At 42.1% G+C, this 17,365-nt stretch overlaps 1 protein-coding gene across 5 annotated transcripts in view; it reads right to left on the reverse strand.

Annotated features, from left to right (window-relative positions):
* Positions 1 to 2,001: 2,001 nt before the first annotated feature.
* Positions 2,002 to 17,365, reverse strand: part of SEPTIN10 (septin 10) — a 46,196-nt gene continuing 30,832 nt past the window's right edge. For 3 of the 5 annotated variants that reach the window (XM_043917909.1, XM_043917912.1, XM_043917913.1), the window contains exons 9-11: positions 12,652 to 12,784; positions 5,411 to 5,598; positions 3,564 to 4,943 (exon numbers count right to left, since the gene is read on the reverse strand). In XM_043917909.1, the coding sequence (XP_043773844.1) occupies positions 4,826 to 4,943; positions 5,411 to 5,598; positions 12,652 to 12,784 (439 nt within the window). In that variant the 3' untranslated portion in view covers positions 3,564 to 4,825. Of the gene's footprint in view, positions 2,232 to 2,580; positions 3,544 to 3,563; positions 4,944 to 5,410; positions 5,599 to 12,651; positions 12,785 to 17,365 lie in introns of those variants that run through there. The other 2 variants (XM_043917910.1, XM_043917911.1) reach the window with 2 other exon arrangements.

A 17,365-nucleotide genomic window follows, 5' to 3' on the forward strand; every position in this document is an offset into this window, starting at 1 on the left:
CAGACACAACTGAGTGATTAAGAACAGCACAGCACCGCACAGCTGCACAGTAGCTTTTGGTTGAATGCACATGATGTACCTTTACCTATCAGGACAGAAAACTTTAATCCTTTCTTGTAAAGTGACATAGCTGATTTTAAAAAACTTTTGCCTAAAAAAAAAATTGTGACTACTGGTTTGGGCCTAAATCTACCATATTACTAAATGCTTTTTGACTGTCATATCTGTTTTATTTCCTTGTTTCCTTCTGGGTTATCATTTATCAGTTTAGTTTTCCTTTTGCTGGCTGGAAAGGTACATCGTCCCCACACTTGGTGCACGGGGATCTCTACCTGCTCCCAGTTAACACAAGGCCCTCCTACTCCATTCATCCCACTCCCAACTGGCATGCCACTGAAGTCTTGAGCTTTAGTTCCCTCTGTATTTCTAGCTCCAGAGGACATTTTCAGGGTTTTACACAGCCATTATTCATTTAGGTTGATCCATGCCACTTTTTTTTTTAACTATATATTCCTTTGTGCCTCAGTGTTATTTAAACACAGCCTGGTTATGCTCCTGTGCACGCTGTAGTAGGAACTACTGGCCTGGGCTTCAGTCTGAGTTTCCCTGCCCATGGCCTGGCTCATCCCTTAGCACACCTTTCCCTCTACTCTGGATGAGTGTCTGACTGCGTGAGTCAGACCTCTCCGAGACTCCTCCTGCTCAACGGGTTAGGTTTATGAACTCCTTGTCTGTTCCCTGCCTCCTTGTAAACCCCCACCCTCACTCACATCCTGCCCCCCACGTTTCCCCGATCCTCTGTTCACACTGAGCTGCTTCCCTGGGTGCCCAGGCCTCCCTGTACCCAGGTCATCTTCCCCTCCTACGTCTGAAGCTGCTTCAGTCCTTCAAGGCCAGTCACCTCGGTGCTTTCCTGTGCTCCCTGGGCAGGAGCCTTTCTTCGAGAGGCTGTTCCACAGGGGCCTCATCAGTTTGTGCCCCCATTTCCTGGCCAAATAGGAAAACAGGACTTAAAACAGTTCATCTTCCAGATGGGGGTAGTAATCTTCCATGTGATGCTTGGAACCTGGAATCAGAATCTGTGTGAAAGAACTTAAAAATTCACTTCTTGGTCAGGTTAGTGGTTGGCAGTCAAAGACAATTACGTTTCAAACGCTTTATTAAAAAAAATAATAAAACAGGTCTAGCTTTATTTTATTCCCTGAAATTTATTGCTTCAAGCATCAGTGGATAATACCTCACTCTATAACCTTGGAGAACTAATACGCTTTGTGAGAAGCTGAGCTTCATCCAGGCAGACCTCACTGTGTTGTGCAGGTGTGTGTTCTTTACACACTGAAGGCATGTGGCAGCCCTTCATCAAGCAGGTGTGTCGGTGCCATTTTCCCACAGCATTTGCTCACTTTGTGTCTCTGTCACGTTTTGGTAATTCTCACAGTGTTTCAAACTTCTTCATTATTATATTTGTTATGGTGATCTGTGATCAGAGATCTTAATGTTACTACCACAACTTGCTGAGGCTCGGGATGGTTAGCATTTTTTAGCAACTGAGTATTAACTAAGGTATGTATATTGGTTTTCTTAGATATAAGCTATTGCACACTTCACAAGAATACTGCACAGTGTAAACATAACTTTTGTATGCACTCCACAAACAGTTCATGTGACTTACTTTATTTCAATACTCACTATATTGGATGGGTGGTCTGGATCTGAGCCTGCACTGTCTCTGAGGTCTGCCTGCACTGTAGTTGTTTAAACAATATTTTTTCTTTGCCATGCAACTCTTCTAAAGTAGAATCTTACAGGGAGTCACAGATAGATGAAGCAAATACAGGACTCGCACTGTGGGCATGCACATGTGGTGAGCCTCCTTCACAGCAGAGTCACCAGCAGCACAAGGCGCCAGCCCTTCTGTTCAGCTCAGGGTCTGAGGTAGGTTTCCGTGATCTTTTCAACTAGGAACTTGAATAACTTTTTGTAACATGCCAACAACCACTCTGGCACTTAAAAGTAACTTTATTAAGGTTCAGGATAGCTGTTTATACACAGTTTGATATAATAGGCTACGAACAACCACCACTCGCGTCAGGTCACTGAGCTTGCCGCGTCGCTCCTGGGCTAAGGCTCAGCGCTGCAGCACTGGCCGGGCTCGGGAGGCCAGGTTACCTGCCTGCGGGGACTCACCGGCTCTCCTGCTCCCACCTTCCAGAGGCTGGGCATTACTGATCCTGAGAAGAAAGTGCAGAGCTTTTTCTGTGATACTTATAACTTATGTTACTAAAGTTCTAAAGGGCTAAGAGACATTTTGAACTTTAAATTAAAAAATGGAATTTAAAGTGTTGGTCCGGATAAGCTGTGCTACAAAATGAAAGGTTTCTTTTGCGACTTAACAGAAATTCGTGAAAAATACACTGCTCAGAATCTGACATGTGCCGTGTAAAACATTCTGTTGTCTGAGAAGTACTGATCATCCACCTCTGTTTTAAAATAACTCAAACATATAATTAACTAGTTCTGATAAAGTGTTTAAGATCAATTTGCAAAAAGAAAAGTTAAAGTGATTTAAACACAGTTTAGTAAATATGTAGATACATTTTATTTGTCAAGAGTAAATATCAGTTTCATTTAGAATATTCAGGTACAAAAAGTGAAAACTTAATGAAATGTTAAGAAAAAGTTAGAAACCATTAAATTGTTCTGCAAATGCTAAGGCACTGAATTCAAATATCCTTTACAATATGAATTACCTAAATTTTTATCTTTAATATTCAGATGTTCATAGCTATTTTCTTAAGAAATATTTTTAGTAAGATGATTTAACTTTATTTACCCTGGAAGACAGTTTTAAACAATTATGTAATACAGACTAATGCACACAGTGTGAGGACACCCAGTTCTAAAGTTACTTATCACTAGAAAAGGGCTTATTTACCTGAGTGTTTCTGCTGTTAAACATATCACAACAACACATGGACCACAATGCTGAAGCACATATTATGTAATCTGATACAAAAGCTTAGGATCATGTTTCCAACTAGATAATTGTATCAAAACTTTAAAAGTTTTGAGCTGCTGGAGTTTCAGATACATAATACATTTTAAAACATATTCCCCAAAGTTTACCTTTACATACCTTTGGTATGTACACAAAAGATTCATCTTGGAATATATATGCAATCAGAGCCTAACATATATGAGTCCTGTATTTTCAAAGCCACCAACAGACACTCTTGTCACAGTATAGTGACAGGCAGTGGGCAGCAGGGGAAATTATCTCAATTCATCACAAACTTATCTTAAACTACTAACAGTGAATAATACCATCAAGTCTGGCTTATCTATTGACCTCATACTTAAAAGTATTTTCCCATAAATGACAGTAACTGTGGCCATTTGCCAGATAAAGAATAAGTAATACAGCATAAGTAATACATCAAATAAAAACAGCAAGAAAATCAAAGCATACTTCTAACATTTTAATAGCTTTTGCTTGTGATGACCTTCTGTGATCTGGAACCTTTGTTTTACATAAAATTGGAGCTGGAAAGAGAAAAAAAACCTTTTGTTTGGTACAATAGAAAACCATATAGGAAATAAAAATCACTTCTTTTACAAAGTTTTTACAGATACACATCTAGTATATGATAGGATATCTAGCTAAATCTAGAAAAAACAAACACTAACATTCCTTGAGGGTAAATTTTTCTGAACTCTTAAACTGTGGGCTTGGCCCTGATTTTGCGAACAGCAGCCCATACCTTATTTTCACAAGGTGACTGTAAAGGTTTTTCAAGTATGGAATGAAGTGGGGGAGTCCAAGTCTAGTAAAACTGGACTAAGTCGAGATGATGAGAAGGTGAAAGGTCCCTTAGCTTTATAATTCAAGACACACTGAAAAGAAGTCATAAATTATATGTAAACAGTTGGCCCTCTGGATCTGAGGTTCCACATCTGAGGATTCAACTGACTGAGGATCAAAAGTATTTGGGAAAAAAATTCCAGAAGGTTCCAAAAAACCAAACTTGAATGTGCTACTTGCTGGTGAGTATCTGCCTAGCACTTATATTCTGTTCACATTGTATTAGGTGTTAGAAAAAACCTGGAGATGATTTAACATGTACAGGATGTTACAGGATGATTTAACATGTGCATAGGTTCTGTGCAAAAACTGTGCATTTGATATGAGGGACTTGAGCAGCAGTGGATTTTGGTGTCTTCCTAGAACCAGTCCCCCACAGATAATGGGGTGGTTTATGTTTTGAAATTCAGGGTATTCATTTTTTCCACCAATAACTGCATGCCTTTTTGGTATCCGGCACTGTTCTAGGAACTGAGGGTGGATACATCAGCCAACAAAAGAGATCCACTCCCTGGAAGAGCTTATATTAAAAGATTATATATGAGAATTCCTTCTTCCCACAAACCATAACGTCCACAGGCCAATTAAATCCACTCCAAACCCTGTGAATTTAACTCTCCATAGTTCAAAAATGGAAAGCTATCACAGGCAGTGTTATATTTTCCTAACTTTTTGAAGGTGACTTATAAAGTATTCTGACAATACCGGTTTGAAATACAATGTGGTGATAAAAGAAATCCCAGGACTGCCTTGTGAGGCCCAGGAGAATCTGAGCTGCCACAAGGCGGGCTGGATGCTCAACAGAGTGTGCAAACAGGTGAAGTGAGGAGGACATTCAAGGGGGAGAAATACAGTAAAAAAATACAAAGGAGGGAAAACCACCTTATTTTCTAAGACTTTGGTTACACTGATTTTAACACATACCCCAGACCTACAAGCCTTGGCGCCATCCTCCACCTGTTATCAAGGCCGCCCTGGCGCACGGGGTCCCTCTCTACCTTCCTCTGCATCTTTACGTCCACCAATCGTTTCACAAGCTCTGACATCAAAGCACAGGAGTTCCAATCGATAGCCTGGTTCCCTTATTAAAATAAAAATTCTCACAAAATCATTAGCGGAATTTGTTTAAAAGAAGTAAAGCTAAGAATTAATTTTTTATCAAGTATCATGTCTCTAATTTCCCCAGCAAAGTATATAGCTTCTGTCAGGCATGAAAGTCGACAGAAATGACAAGAGGTCAGTAGTTATTAGACATGTCCTGGAGTGGACAGTGCCCTCAGGTCACAGACTCTCCCACATTGTGGCAAATTTGTGTTGTGTTCACTCACACATTCATGCAAACATTCACTCAGATGTGCACAGAGCACTAGACACGTGGCAGGTACCCTTCTAGCTGCTGGGGAATCTGCACACCGGGAGGGACCAGGGCTCTGCTCTCAAGGAGCTTTTGTTTCAGTGCAAGAGACAGAGGGGAATAAAGAGACAGGGCAAAGAGCCGTGAAGAGGGGGCCCTGAGGTTGGAGGGGTCAGACCAAGGGAAGGGCTTACTTCTTGCGGTCCTTGTCCTTCCTCAGGTTGCTGCCTGGGGTCATAAAGGTCTGGTTCTGGTATATCTCAGAGGTAGCTTTCTTCTTGGAGAAAGCGATGATTTCTTCTTCAAGAAGCCTTCTCTTCTCTTCCAGCCTCAGCTTCTCCTCTTGGTGGACTCTTTTAAGGTGCTCAAACTTGGCCTGGAGCTGTGAAGTGAAGTGAGATTCCTGCTGAGGGTGCACACCCGTGCCTCTTGGCGCTGCAGCCCTGCTCAGGCTGCCTGCACAGCAACCAGGCAGATGTTCACATGTGGAACTGCTTTAACTGAAATGAGCTCCCATGCAAAAACACATGAGCAAAACAAAAACAGCCTCACAAACAAAAACCTCAGTTTTTTAAACATTTGACCTCTTCTTAGAGTTTCTCTTTAGTTGCTCTACACATTTTCACCAAAAAGCCTCTTCAAATAAAGTTTCTAAAACTGTTCTTAATAAAAGTGAGGGACATAAATTATAGAATCAAGTTATCAAAAATAGGAAAAGTCCATCTTTTCCAAATAAATTTACCATGTACTAGTGAAATGGCTGTTGGTTACACTGGTGAACCTGTGTGGAAAGCACTGTCAGTTTAAATCAAGAACCTTAAAAATCTGATGTGTTTTCCCACAGTCATTCACCTTCTTGAAATCTGAACTAAATCAAACACCGTTGAAGATGTGTGTCACAGTCAGCTTCGTATCTGTGATTCAGCTGAGTGTGGACGGTGCAGTCTTGTGGACTTAGTAAGTGAAAACACCCACCTATAAGTGGGCTTACGCAGCTCACTCCCCAGTGGTTTAAGGGTTAGCTGCCCTCACCGTCGGAGAAGGCAATGGCACCCCACTCCAGTACTCTTGCCTGGAAAATCCCATGGACGGAGGAGCCTGGTAGGCTGCAGTCCATGGGGTCGCTAAGAGTCTGACACAACTGAGCGACTTCACTTTCATTTTTCACTTTCATGCATTGGAGAAGGAAATGGCAACCCACTCCAGTATTCTTGCCTGGAGAATCCCAGGGACGGGGAAGCCTGGTGGGCTGCTGTCTATGGGGTCGCACAGAGTCAGACATGACTGAAGTGACTTTGCAGCAGCCTTCACCGTAGTAGGATCTACACCGTAATTGGGGAAAAAAACCTTTGTTTCTAAGAGAAATAACACTTTAAAATTCATTTATGCTAAATACACTCGATGCAGTCATTAAAATGAGTTTTGCCAAAGTTTAGAGATTTCAGATTTCCCTGGTTTAACTGTTGTTTATCTGAAAAAAGAAAAAAAAAAATCTAGGGACTTTCGCAGGTTCCTTATGAATCAGCCATGCGCCAAGAATACAAGCACAGCATCTAGAATCTGCATCGAAAAGTCACTCTGTGGTGGGGGGGGGGGAGGGGATTCCTGGGTCTGGTTTAACTTTCTATTCATATTTTCAGCTCTGGGCAGCAACCTAATGTGTATACAAAAAGTAGGACTTGGTTTATAGAAAAGATGGCATATGATCACTGAGGAAATACTTTGCTAAAAACTAGAGGCTGAGGGCAGAGACAGCAGAGAGCTACGCTGCTTCCTAATAAAATTCGATGTTCTGGATACAGAGTAGCTGTCTACTGAGCCAGCAAACCTCACAGAAGAGTTTAGACAGAGACAGAATAGTGTTGAACAGATGAGGTGAGGCCCAAAGACTTGTATTCCTGAGACTGTCACTTCCAGAGAGATCAGCGCCTTAGCATCTGCATGTGCCTTTATATACATATAGCTAGGACATGGAAGCAACGTAGGTGTCCATCGGCAGATGAATGGATAAGGAAGTTGTGGTACATATACACAATGTAATATTACTCAGCTATAAAAAAGAATGCATTTGAGTCTAAATGCATTGAGTTCTAATGAGGTGGATGAAACTGGAGCCTATTATACAGAGTGAAGTGAGTTAGAAAGAGAAACACAGATACTGTATATTAACATATATGGCATTTAGAAAGATGGTAATGACAATCCTATGTGCAAGGCAGCAAAAGAGACAAAGATGTAAAGAACAGACTTTTGGACTATGTGGGAGAAGGCAAGGGTGGGATGATTTGAGAGAATAGCATTGAAACATGTAAAATATGTAAAATAGATGACCAGTGCAAATTCAGTGCATGAAGCAGGGCATTCAAAGCTGGTGCTCTGGGACAACCCAGAGGGATAGGGTGGGGAAGGAGGGGGGGTTCAGGATGGGGGGACACATGTGCACCCATGGCTGATTCATGTCGATGTATGGCAAAAACCACCACAATATTGTAAAGTATTATCCTTCAATTAAATTAATTTTAAAAGTTATAAAGAGTTGGTGGTATGCATATAAAGAGAGCGGCAGCTCTCTGAGCATGCGTGCACCCCCATGAATTGGGAAGAAGAGCAGAAGGGAGGGTAAGGCTTGGAAAGGGAGACTACAGGACAGGTTTATTATACATTATGTGAGTAGAATCCAATCTCTGATTGCTTAAATGGAGGGTGCATACTTTATATCCTTAAATATTCTGGAAAGTTGTAGAGTACTTCACATATCATTCATGAGGTTGACTAGAAATTCCAGGAAAACTGTAAAGATAAAAGTGGCTTAGAAAAGGGGGTAGGCAGAATCCGACTATTATTTACATTACATGGAGTTCACAACTTTGGGCAGTGACGGTCTACTCCACATACATGAAGCACTCACTTGTGGCTCCACTTTTCACTACAAGGCCTTTAATTCAGACACATTTTCAAATACTTGAAAAGTTAAAAGCAGGAGACTTTCTGTGCTGTTGAAACTACTCACTGATGTTCTGAAAGGTCTGTGGCCACATGGTACACTGCTGTCTCTTGTATAAACAAGCCTCTGAGGACATCATACATTCTGCTGTGCAGTGACCCTTTTTAAAGTATCTATTTTTAAAAGTGAATACCAGAAACAACATTCCTTTCTTGCCAAACTAGCCCATGTCTTTGACCTGAGTTCTGTACTTTGCTGGGTTCCCAGAAGTGTCTCTGAGAAGCACCCAGGACCGTGGCTCAGCCACACCTAGTATATATACTGCATATACTCACTCTGGACTCTCCAGGTCTGGGTTTTAGTGCAGCTGTACTTGTTTACTTCAAAGTATCTACAGTACTTGTGGAAACAGGAGAGGCATAAATATTAAGTGAACAATTAAGAAATAAGACATGTGTGTGGTTAGTTGCTAAGTCATGTTCAATTCTTTGCAATCTGTGGACTGTAGCCCGCCAGGCTCCTCTGTCCATGGGGATTCTCCAAGTAAGAATACTGGAGTGGGTTGCCATGCCCTCCTCCAGGGGATCTTCCCCACACAGAGATTGAATCAGTGTCTCCTGCATTGGCAGGTGGATTCTTTACCACCTGACCCACCAGGGAAGCCCTTTATTATGTGTAACTCATGGATAATTATGAATAATTAACAGATGTTTTGAAGAAGTTAGTGAAGTGAAAGTCTCTCAGTTGTGTCCGACTCTGCGACCCCATGGACTGTAGCCTGCCAGGGTACTCTGTCCATTGCGATTCTCCAGGCAAGAATACTGGAGTAGGTTGCCGTGCCCTCCTCCAGGGGATCCTCCCAACCCAGGGATTAGTCTCCTGTATTGTAGGCAGATTCTTTACCATCTGAGCCACCAGGGAAGCCCAAATATTCTTATGGGGAGTTTTAAAAATTAAAATTCAACTGTAAACCACTTCTACATCTTCTCACTAGAGAAACTGAGAACCATGATGTATGAGAGAGAAACTCTTACAAGAGAAGTATATGCTAATCAGAAGAAAAACCAGCACAGTTTCCTACTTACCACAGTCTTCCTCAATGTTTGTATTTCAAAATAACTTCAAGCTAGGGACTGTTCTCGAATAAGAGATGACACAAAACAGAACAGCTAAATGCAGTTTTAGACCTAAGATTGAATTCTGGTTCAAAAACAAAAAATCACCAAATAGAAAGGAATAATAAAAGATAATCTTGGGATGACTGGAGAAATTTGACTATGAACTGATGATCAGGTTAGATTGTGGCATTGCTATTACTGTTCTTAGGTGTAATACTGGTACCATGATTATGAAGGAGAAGGCACCTGAGCTTCAGGAATGCATGAAGCGCCCTGATGTTTACACCAGCCTTCAGGTGGCCAGGAAAATATACACCCTAAAGATGGTGATATGTCCATTCTAAATCTAGGTGTGAGGATGGACATGGGTACCCTGTACTTTCATTTTCCCATTGTCTGAACTTTTTGAAAATAAAGATCAAAATTCAAATTATGGACAAGATATATTTGTACATTATTAATTTTACAAAACCACTTCCTATTGGGTTTATTTAAATAGCAGGTACTATCAGAGTATTTTAAATAACAGGTTTTTGTAGTTAAATTAAGCTTCTGAGGTGGCATTAGCGATAAAGAACCTGCCTGCCAGTGCAGGAAAGGCAAGAGATGGTTGGGAAGATCCCCCAGAGAAGGGCATGGCAACCGACTCCAGTACTGACTGCAGAATCCCATGGACAGAGGAGCCTGGCAGGCAATAGTCCATGGAGTCACAAAGAGTTGGACATGACTGAAATGACTTAGCATGCATGCATGTTCTCATGGATAATTTGATTACAAATAACTCTGCATTCAGATGGGTATATCTTTCCTTTTCTCCTTTGCCTTTTGCTTTTCTTCTTTTCTCAGCTACTTGTAAGACCTCCTTAGACAATCATTTTGCCCATCTGAATGCAGAGTTCCAAAGAATAGCAAGGAGAGATAAGAAAGCCTTCCTAAGTGAACAGTGCAAAGAAACAGAAGAAAACGATAGAATGGGAAAAACTAGAGATCTCTTCAAGAAAACTAGAGATACCAAGGGAACATTTCATGCAAAGATGAGCTCAGTAAAGGACAGAAACAGTCTGAACCTAATAAAAGCAGAAGATACTAAGAAGAGGTGGCAAGAATACACAGAAGAACTATACAAAAAAGATCTTAATGACCCAGATAACCACGATGGATGGTGTGATCACTTGCCTAGAGCCAGACATCCTGGAATGTGAAGTCAAGTGGGCCTTAGAAAGCATCTCTACGAACAAAGCTAGTGGAGGCGATGGAATTCCAGTTGAGCTATTTCAAATCCTAAAAGATAAGGCTGTTAAAGTGCTCCATTCAATATGTCAGCAAATTTGGAAAACTCAGCAGTGACCACAGGACTGGAAAAGGTCAGTTTTCATTCCAATCCCAAAGAAAAGCAATGCCAAAGAATGCTCAAACTATCGCACAATTGCACTCATCTCACACACTAGCAAAGGTAATGCTCAAAATTTTCCAAGTCAGGCTTCAACAGTATGTGAACCTTGAACTTTCAGATGTTCAAGCTGGATTTAGAAAAGGCCAACATCTGGTGGATTATAGAAAAAGTTAAGAGAATTTCATAAAAACATCTGCTTCATTGACTACACTAAAGCCTTTGACTATGTGGATCACAACAAACTGGAAAATTCTTAAAGAGATGAGAATACCAGACCACCTGACCTGACTCCTGAGAAACCTGTATGCAGGTCAAGAAGCAACAGTTAGAACAGGACATGAAACAACAGACTGGTTTCAGATTGGGAAAGGAGTACGTCAAGGCTGTATATTGTCACCCTGCTTATTTAACTTCTGTGCAGAGTACATCATGTAAAATGCCGGGCTGGATGAAGCTAAGCTGGAATCAAGATTTCCAGAAGAAATATCAATAACCTCAGATATGCAGATGACACCACCCTTACGGCAGAAAGTGAAGAACTAAAGAGCCTCTTGATGAAAGAGGAGAGTGAAAAAGTTGGCTTAAAACTTTTTTAAGTTTTCTTAAAACTTCAGAAAACTAAGACCATGGCATATAGTCCCACCAGTTCATGGCAAATAGATGGGGAAACAATGGAACAGTGACAGACCTCATTTTCTTTGGTTCCAAAATCATTGCAGATGATGACTGCAGCCGTGAAATTAAAAGATATTTGTTCCTTGGAAGAAAAGCTATGACCAACCTAGACAGCATATTTAAAAGCAGAGACATTACTTTGCTGACAAAGGTCTGTCTAGTCAAAGCTATGGTTTTTCCAGTAGTCATGGATGGATATGAGAGTTGGACCATAAAGAAGGCTGAGGGCCGAAGGATTGATGCTTTTGAACTACGGTGTTGGAGAAGACTCTTGAGAGTCCCTTGAACTGCACAGAGATCAAACCAGTCAATACTAAAGGAAATCTATCCCAAATATTCATTGGAAGGACTGATGCTGAAGCTCCAATACTTTGGCCACCTGATGCGAAGAGTTTGACTCACTGGAAAAGACCCTGATGCTGGGAAAGATTGAAGGCAGGAGGAGAAGGGGACGACAGAGGATGAGATGGTTGGATGGCATCACTGACTCAATGAACAGGAGTTTGTGCAAGCTCTGGAAGATGGTGAAGGACAGGGAAGCCTGGTGTGCTGCAGTCCATGGGGTCTCAAAGAGTTGGACATGACTGAGTGAGTGAACAAGAACAACAAATAAGTCTAAAGGGACTCTCATATTAGCAAGTTCATTTGTATTAACATTTCTGTCTTCTCTCAGAAATTCTTTTTTGCGGCTCTTCCTTTTTGATCCTCACCTTAACTTAGAATCCATTTACTTAGATGCAGCCATCGCAGTTAAGTCTACAGAAGATACCTTAACTCAAGTAAAAGTAAAATTTATCCTTGAAGAACCACAAGCAAACAAAACTAAAGAGAACCAAACAAAATTTATTGCAGATAATTCTGTGCCAAAGCCTCCCAAAGGCCACCTGGACCACCCACTTCCCCCAGGAAGCCTGACTTCACACTCAACAGCTCTGAGCCACCCACTTCCAGCAAACAACAGTCTGAGGGACTCTCAAAACTCAAAAGGGCTTATCAAACCATAGCTAAAGCATCTCCACCTCCTAGTTAAGATAGTTGAAACCCTTCTTGGTAATGTAGGCCTCTACCAGCCCTCAACAAACCACTTCTAATCAAAGACACTTTGTTCACAAAGGCAAAATTTTTTGTTTTCAGCCTGTGATTTTTTTTTTTTTTGGTAAAATTCTGCATCCAAAGACTATGTGTTAGTAGAGCTACTCTTAAAGAACAGCTCGTCTTCAAAACCACCTGTTAATTCTTGAGATAAATCCTCAGGTTAATAGGACACCCCAAATAAAGAGAAATCACAGCAAACAGCACACTTGCCTCTCTCTCAGCTTCTTTCAGGATGGCTTCTTTCTCCTTCACACGCTGCACAAATAGCTGCTTCATCTCTTCTTCCTTCCTCTGGCGCTCACCATAGAACTCGTGTCTCTTGGCTTCGTAGGTCTCCTGAAGACTGAAAAGTTATTTGTGTTACTCTCATGTTAACAAGATGACATAGAAACCTGCAGACATTCAAACTTCCAGGTTAGGCCTCATGACTGTCCAGTATGTGTGCCTCCAGGGAGCCGTGGGCAGGGAGAGCCCACCTCCTTCAAGGAGCGCGGGTCTGTCTGTGGGTCCCTGCTGTGCCAGCACTCCCAGAAGTGCTCGTTTCACCCCACACAGGTTCCTTCATCCACCTCTCTGGACTCCTCCCCTCTATTCATTACCATGTCTGATCACCAGGGTCTGGGAGTTCAGCCTGGGACCCCAACATCATTTCAGTCCAGGCTTGTTTTGATTTCTAGACACATTGTTCAGCCCAACTTGATCTTTGAGCTTTTCTGCCTTCACTGTTGCAATAATCTAACTGAGCTCTAGGATTTGAGTTCATCTTTCTTTGATTTTGTTCTTCCTGATACTCCTCAGATTTTTCCACCAAAAACAGAGATCTCTTTTATCTTTTCCTTCTGCATTAGTTATATTATCTCCAAAACGAGAGCACCTTAGAAACTGCAGAATCCTGTAAACAGACCTCTCCTCCTCAGGTTTCAGGCACACGTCTCTTGCTCCAGCCACTGCCTGCTGCCCTGCCCTCACTCTGCCCCACAAGTCCTATACCTCTAGGAATCTGCCTCTAGTCTCCCCGGTGGAATCCCCTGTTCCCTCCCCGCACTTCCATGGCTCTTTGTTATACCTCTTCCTGGGCATTCCCACCCAACTGCATCTCTCTTCCACCAGCTCAGCATCTTTGTAATCCAGCTGTCCAGCAGAGCTCTCTGACACTGCAGTTTCTTCATAAACGTTCATCTAATGACAGAGACTGCAGGGAAGTAGGGCCAGTGTAGCCCACAGAGCAGGGACTTCCTGGAACTCCACGACAAGCGCCTCTCTTACCTGTGGAATTTCAGAGGAACCACAGACCTCCTCACATGCAGAAGCGCTGAGCCCTTCCATCACAGCTCACTGAGAGGACGACCCAGCATTTAATAGGGAATACAATAAATTGGCTTTCCAGGTGTGTCATGATTTAGAAATTTCTACTGCTTATGAAAATACTTTATAGCTAAATAGATTTAAAATGCGATAAAATTTAGGAATTTTACTAATCTTGTTTAACCAGAGAAATAAATCTTTTATGGATAGAACTGTATACATTTAAAGAAAATTGGTCAGTTTTCATTCCAATCCCAAAGAAAGGCAAAGCCAAAGACTGTTCAAACTACTGCACAATTGCACTCATCTCACACGCTAGCAAAGTAATCCTCAAAATTCTGCAAGGCAGGATTCAACAGTACGTGAACTATGAACTTCCAGATGTTCAAGCTGGATTTAGAAAAGGCAGAGGAACCAGAGACCAAATTGCCATCTGTTGGCAATTTGGGTCATCAATCCGCTGGGTCATCAAAAAACCAACAGAGTTCCAGAAAAACATACTTCTTCTTTACTGATTATGCCAAAGCCTTTGACTATGTGGATCACAACACACTGTGGAAAATTCTTCAAGAAATGGGACTCCCAGACCACCTTATCTGCCTCCTGAGAAATCTGCATGCAGGTCAAGAAGCAACAGTTAGAATTGGACATGGAACAATGGACTGTTTCCAGATTGGGAAAGGAATATGTCAAGGCTGTATTGTCACCCTGCTTATTTAACTTATTTGCAGAGTACATCATGCAAAATGCCAGGCTAGATGAAGCACAAGCTGGAATGGAAGCACAATCTGGGAGAAATATCAATAACCTCAGATATGCAGATGACACCACCCTTATGGAAGAAAGTGAAGAAGAACTAAAGAGCCTCTTGATGAAAGTGAAAGAGGAGAGTGAAAAAGTTGGCTTAAAACTCAACATTCAGAAAACTAAGATCATGGCATACAGTCCCATCAGTTTATGACAAACAGATGGGGAAACAATGGAAACAGTGAGAAATTTATTTTTGGGGGCTCCAAAACCACTGCAGATGGTGACTGCAGCCATGAAATTAAAAGACACTTGCTCCTTGGAAGAAAAGCTATGACCAACATAGAGAGCATATTAAAAGCAGAGACATTACTTCGCCAACAAAGGTTTGTCTACTCAAAGCTATGATTTTTCCAGTAGTCATGTATGGATGTGAGAATTGGACCATAAAGAAAGCTGAGCACCGAAGAATGGATGCTTTTGAACTGTGGTATTGGAGAAGACGCTTGAGAGTCCCTTGGACTGCAAGGAGATCCAACCAGTCCATCCTAAAGGAAATCAGTCCTGAATATCCACTGGAAGGACTGATGCTGAAGCTGAAACTCCAATACTTTGGCCACCTGATGAGAAGAACTGACTCATTGGAAAAGACCCTGATGATGGGAAAGACTGAAGGCAGGAGGAGAAGGGGACTATAGAGGATGAGATGGTTGGATGGTATCACTGACTCAATGGACATGAGTTTGAGCAAGGTCTGGTTGCTGGTGATGGACAGGGAAGTCTGGTGTGCTGCAGTCCATGGGGTCACAAAGAGTTGGACATGACTGAGCAACTGAACTGAACTGAAGGAAAATCAGAGTAAGAACTGTTACACATTAGCCCTTACAGCTGAGTATGAGTGTGTGGTACTTAACAGCATGTGTTCCAAGGAGGAACAATCCTATACATTGTCTTTAGGAGCAAAGTTTATAAATATACACAGTGTTCTAGATGACCACATTAATGCCTCTGGTCTCAAGGAGGCATCCTATTTCTTACAAGGTTTTTTTGTTTGTTTTTTTCTGTGTTTGTTTTGGTCTTATTTTAAAGAAGCCTCTAAATCAGTCATGCCACCTTCACTCACATTTCAGTGGTCCTACACTGGACTGATAGCTTTTAAAGACATAACTTGGTTTAAATAATGTATCTAAATCATGTCAAATCTAACTTTTAAAAGGTTCTCAGAAATTTATTTACACAAGCCCTTGAATTGTTCAGGAAGAAAGTCAAGCCACCTGACAAAGAGAAAAGACCAGACACTTAGAGAATAGCTGCTGCCGGCAGGGACTGGTCTGGACTCTCACTAATCCCTGTGCACCTTGAAGAACAAGCACCAACACTGTCAGGGTTAGTGTGCTGATGCTCAGAGTAAGGTCATCTGCCCAGAGGGACAGAGTTAGCAAGGACAGAGCTGGAGCTGGAACCTGGTCAGACTTGCTCCAAAGCCCACATTCTTAACCCCGATAAATCCTGCCTAAAATGATGCCTCAGCAGAAGGTAAAGGGAAGCACTGCTCTGGTGTGCCCTCCATCTGTCACACGCACCCACCATGACATGGAAGCTTACAGAGCCAACTGCAAGGAAAGAACCACACTGTCTTTCAAAAGGTGGTAACGAAACCCTGAGAAGATCTGCAAGGATGGTTTATACAGTTAGTGTTGTGAAACTTATGCAACCACTGTTGATTGCCATGGATTGGAGAATGAAAAATATCCCTCTTGCTGCTGTATTTAATGTGGCATATATGCTAGTTGCAGACATTACCGATTTAAGGCAAAGCTGAAAACCAAAGAAGAAAAAGCATCCTAGGTGCTTGCATCTGTCAGGAAAACCACCGCATCCCTCTCTTGGGACCTCATCCATGAGCTCAGGGTCCAGCTCTCCCAGGACTGCTGAGTGCCCCCACTTCTGCTGCAGGCCAAACACAGAAAGGGAACTACTTCTTGAGAGTTCCAAAGAAACAAAGTGTATGACACAAAAATTTTGCCAGACACTTAAGGAACTCTAAAATACCACACAAATCGACCTTCCAAACTCTAGAGCAATGATGATCAACAAGACTGTTATGTTCATCTAAAGTAGCTTAGGGATTTGAGGTTTATAAAAGCACGTTTCATGTAGTTTAAATAATTAAAGGTCAGTTAATTAAGACCTCAAGGGTACACACAATGCCATTACCCGAACCTCATGACAAATACGAGATTGGCGTGGGTAGACTGGGACATGAATCACAACTCCACACAACCAGTCAGTGAAAGGAAATGAAGATACTTCAGGGAGGAAGCTGGGCCGTAAAGAGAAGAGGTCATCCAGACAGCTCATTTTTCTAGTTGATACAGTATCGAGGGACAGATTTTACATGCCAACCAAATTATAGCTATTGCACACACACCAAGTAAATTGGAAGATTCCCCAAAAGATGGAATAGAAGTTCTTGAACCCACACTCCTGAAACCTCCCTAAGACCTCAGACTAGAAAGAATGACAGAAGTTTTATCAAACAGTGTATCCACAAATGAGAAAGCATGAAGAGGAGAGAGACTGTGCATGCCTGGCCCAGGGAATCTCGTCTTGTCAGGACTGCAGGCCAGGGCAGGGTAGAGGCCCACCGGCTCCTGGGCAGCAGGCAGGCCCCCCACTCCTCTGAGTGGAGTCTTTATCCTTCCTGCTTCTGCCATCCATCCTCTTCTAGCAGCCTGCAGCCACTGCTCTTGCCCTCTCACCTGCTATCCACTAAAGAGCCTCCTTTCCCATTCTCTACCTGTCCAGTGGACAGATGCTCCCCAAACTGAAGAAATACTAAAAGAATGGCTGTTCACCTTGCCTGCCCACC

This window comes from Cervus elaphus, chromosome 11 (genome assembly GCF_910594005.1).
Source record: "Cervus elaphus chromosome 11, mCerEla1.1, whole genome shotgun sequence".
In the NCBI taxonomy this organism is placed as follows: Eukaryota; Metazoa; Chordata; class Mammalia; order Artiodactyla; family Cervidae; genus Cervus; species Cervus elaphus.